General features: G+C 31.9%; 1 protein-coding gene across 1 annotated transcript; it reads left to right on the top strand.

Annotated features, from left to right (window-relative positions):
* Positions 1-1,326: 1,326 nt before the first annotated feature.
* On the top strand, positions 1,327-3,047 carry LOC111288459 (tetrahydroberberine oxidase-like). Its single transcript, XM_022879360.2, has 2 exons — positions 1,327-1,385; positions 1,451-3,047. The coding sequence occupies exons 1-2, from the start codon at positions 1,327-1,329 to the stop codon at positions 2,847-2,849; spliced, it is 1,458 nt and encodes a 485-aa protein (XP_022735095.2). The 3' UTR covers positions 2,850-3,047.
* Positions 3,048-4,571: the final 1,524 nt, after the last annotated feature.

Below are 4,571 nucleotides of genomic sequence, written 5' to 3'. Positions count from 1 at the left end.
TAAGATAAAATATTCCAATCACCTTTCTCTCTCGAACTTTTTCAACTTAATTTGATCATTTATATTTTAAACATTAAACTACTTTTTTTGTTATATATATATATATATATATATATATATATATAAGTATGTTTGAAAACCTTTTCATTTAAAGTGTTTAGATTTTTTTTTCATGTTTCAATTAATAATATATTTAAAATAAAATGAAATCATAATATTTATGAGATAAAAAGAAGTAAATTAAATGGGAAATTTTTTTTGAAATTTCTAATTTATCCTTGAGTTTCCGTACCCTTATACTTATTCGATTTAAGTGAATATTACACGTTTCAACTTACAATCTACAAATATTATTTTTAATATCAATTCAACTGTTTCAAAAAATAGTCAACATTAAATGAAAAATAAATGGACATATAGCAAACATTTTAACTTCGCTTGTAACAATAATCCAAAACCGAATGAGTCAATCGGTTTTTCCACATTGATTGCTTCACTACCGAGATTAACAATTATATGACCTTTTCTCATATTTGTCAAATTCTTAAGTTTGAGAATTTTAAATTGATTTCGATTTGTAAGATTGTGCAAGAAGTAAAAGAAACTATGGCATGAAATAAAACATCATTTTATTGTGTGAGAATGCTTTGGGTGTGTTCCCATGGAGCCTTTAGCCTTTCCATGCCATATGGAATCCCGTAGAATGTAGATTTTTCAATGACAATTTAGGCCTAATCGTCATCTTATTGGAATAAATTGGTTTTTCAGGATGGCAAAGGTCAATAAATTACTATCCTCTTTGAAAGAGAGAAAAAAAAATTTTTTTAAAAATTGTTTATTTATTTATATGTGATGATCGAGAAAGCTAAGAAAAGAGTCACTAAATTCGATTCTATTCACATGCTTTCACTACGTAAAACCCAATGGGAAAAACTCTTTTCATTTACCAATTTGATCAGGTTATAAAAGTCAGGCAATTTTAGTTTGAGTGCGTCAAATGCCCCCAATGCCATCATTGCTTATGGTGAAGATTTTCCCAAGGAAGTGACGACATATAGATCAACATGTTATATTGACTGCCATCCCTTTTCCAAACTCATTCCGCGTTTGAAGAAAATTCAATTCCAATGCATTTTTCCGGCTCCAAGCATCGCCTCAGGTTATGTAAATCTATAAATAGGGGAGCTCTTCACAAACTCTGCACAAAACCATCAGTTTCGAAAATCATCAGTTTCAAAAATATGAAATCTCTTCACTTTTCAATGTCTTCATCATTTCTTTATGTTGCTCTCTTCTTATTGTTATGGGCAGCTTCAGCTCAGGCTGATGAGACTTTTCTTGATTGCCTTTCTCTTCAATCCAACGACTCCTCTTCCATTTCTAAAGTTATCTTCACACAAAATAATTCTTCCTATTCTTCTGTTTTGAACGCTACCGTTCGAAATTTTAGATTCACTACACCATCTACCCCTAAACCTTTGGTCATTGTAACACCGCTCCATGCTTCCCATATTCAAGCAACAATTTATTGTTCAAGAAAACATGGTCTCCAAATTAGAACTCGAAGCGGTGGCCATGATTTTGAAGGTCTTTCTTATGTATCTGAACTCCCGTTTGTTATTGTTGATATGGTTAATCTACGATCAGTTGACATTGATGTAGACAACAAAGTTGCATGGGTTCAATCAGGTGCAGTTCTAGGAGAACTGTATTACAACATTGCTAATAGAAGCAACACTCTTGCCTTTCCAGCTGGTCTTTGCCCCACTGTTGGAATTGGAGGGTACTTGAGCGGAGGAGGTTATGGCTTATTATTCCGCAAACACGGTCTTGCAATCGATAATGTAATTGATGCACAACTTGTTGATGTTAACGGGAGAGTTCTTGACAGGAAATCCATGGGAGAAGATCTGTTTTGGGCCATTCGAGGTGGTGGTGGGGGTAGCTTTGGAATTGTGGTTGCATGGAAAGTACAGTTGGTTTCGGTTCCACCAACTGTGACTGTGTTCACAATCAACAAGACCTTGGAACAAAATGCGACCAAGCTTGTTCATCGTTGGCAATCCGTTGCACCCGAGCTTCCAGATGAATTTTACTCTGGAATTACAATAACAAGGGTAAATTCTAGTGAAGATGGGAAGAGAACAATTCTAGCTTCCTTTCATGCCTCGTTTCTTGGTGGGATTGATGAGCTGGTTCCATTGATGCAAGAGAGATTTCCTGAGCTGGGACTAGTGAGGGAAGACTGCGTTGAAATGAGTTGGATTGAATCTATTCTCTACATGGGCAACCTTCCAAATGAAACCTTGAATATTTTACTTGACAGGACATACCAAAGTCCTCTTCTTACTCCTTCCTTCAAATCAAAATCTGATTATGTGAGGAAACCCATTCCTGAAATTGGATTTCAGGGGATGTGGTCAAGACTTTTTGAAGAAGAAGGAGAATCTGCTAGTATAAGTTTTATTGCTTACGGAGGCATAATGGATGAAATTCCATCGACTGCTACTCCATTCCCACATAGAGCTGGCAACTTATACAAAATCGTATACAACGCAGGATGGCAAGAAGAAGAGAATATAATATCCGAAAGGTATATAAGCTGGATTAGAAGACTTTATAGTTACATGGGTTCCTTTGTTTCAAAATCTCCAAGGCAAGCCTATATCAATTATAGGGATCTTGACATCGGAATGAATAATGAAGGAAACACAAGTTTCGCTCAAGCTAGCGTATGGGGTCGTAAGTATTTCTTGAACAACTTTGACAGGTTGGTTCGTGTGAAGACCAATGTTGATCCACAGAATTTCTTCAGGCATGAGCAAAGTATTCCTCCTTTTTTTCATTAATTGAAAAAAAAAATCATAATAACCTTTCGGAGTTAAACCTTTTATAGAAATATTTAATTGGAATTTGTGTAAAAAAAATAAAGAATTTTTTAGGTTTTCTTTTATAGGCATTTGGGCTTGATTCGTTGTACGACTATTTAAATAAATGTACCGTATTGTATATCATATATATTTATTGAATTTGTCTCCTCAAATTTGTATGCGAATTAAAATATAATGTGTAATATAAAAATAAATGTTCTCTTTTTGGTGCGTAAGAAGAATTTCATTGAATTTTTTTTATGATAACAAAAAAAGATCATTGAATTTTAGGCTATACAATAAGAGGTAACTTGTAATGTTACTGTCCCATCTTATGAACCCCACCCTTCCTATCCCAGAATTAGAACTTCTGTTATGATCTCTAAATTGACATTTGTTTTAACTTGAAACAGGCATTTTCAAGAGGAAATGAAGTCAATATAATTCAATTAATTAAATCTTATTGTTCAGAAAAAAATCACGTGACATTAACCTTAATAAGCCAATAGTCAGCAGATAAATCGCCTTTGAATGCAAGATTTTGAAGTTTTGATCTTATCTCTTGAAAAAACAAATTATTTTATAAACAATTTCTTGACCAACTTCAACCGTAGCTATATTATTATCTTTTTAATAAGCCAATTTTTATCTTTTTAATCTAAATTATTAAATACTATATAACACATTTAAATGCAGAGCTAATTTAGAGAAGGTAGTTCCATTCATATTCATTGAATAATTTATTTTTTATTCCAGCATAAACTGGTATGGGAGCATTTTTTACTTGATTATCTTAATCACATTCGATCTGTTACAATCAAGTTTGAATATGAGAGTTAATAAACTAATACCCATCTCACGGATCATTTGATACTCAATAAATATTAATTATAATGCATTTATCACATTAAACCCATTGTTTATAGGTTAAGGGTAAGTACAAAAATCAAAAATAAAATCTTCTCTCATTATTTTCCATCTCTTTTTCTTTTTATTTCTTCTTTCTCAACTCTTTCATTGGTATGTACAGATTTCGGTGGTCGGTCACTGTGCTTTTGATAGATGTTTTGATTGATATTTTTTCTTCTTTTTTTTTTGTCAAAATTATATATTTTTTGTTTTCAATTTTTTTTATAAATAAAAATATCAATCAGTTATAACCTTAATTTTTTTTTTTTATTTTGAATATTATCAAATAGTTATGTTGATGTAGTAATTAAAACCCAGGTTTGGCTGCTAGTAATAGCTGAATTATGTTTTACCAAATGGTGAAAGGAAATCTATATGATAGTCACACTTTAATATTCCTCGAATCAAACTTATTTTACATGAAAGAAAAAATATATATATGTAAATAAGGTTGACCGACTTCACATCATCATGGTTGAATCTGCATATTGAAAAAATAAATAAATAAATAAAGCAAGCAAGCAAGCAACCATTCGCCTCTATCTTTCTATTCAACAAATTAAAATTTTAACACTTTCCAATGCTTTTATTTTTAAAGTTCTCTTCTCATTTATATGTACGATTTTGACTCAGTCATAAGGGAATTTTGTCGAGTTTAGCCAGAAGAAGCGAATTTCTGAATTATCCTTCCTTTTGTTTGAAGGAATCAATCATCTTCCATTTCTAAAGTCATTTAGACAATTATTGATGAAAACCGGTCTAGTTGGTCTTGTTCAATCCAAAAACATTTTC

This window comes from Durio zibethinus, chromosome 4, assembly GCF_047325235.1.
Source record: "Durio zibethinus cultivar Kanyao isolate XHJ-2024 chromosome 4, ASM4732523v1, whole genome shotgun sequence".
NCBI lineage: Eukaryota > Viridiplantae > Streptophyta > Magnoliopsida > Malvales > Malvaceae > Durio > Durio zibethinus.
This window is presented reverse-complemented; position numbering and strand designations above follow the sequence as displayed.

Excerpts from the sequence above, each read along its gene's own strand:
- LOC111288459 (XM_022879360.2), top strand. The coding sequence starts at position 1,327 with ATGAGACTTTTCTTGATTGCCTTTCTCTTCAATCCAACGACTCCTCTT. Across the intron at positions 1,386-1,450 it reads ACTCCTCTTCCATTTCTAAA|ATTCACTACACCATCTACCC; the intron begins GTTATCTTCACA and ends TCGAAATTTTAG.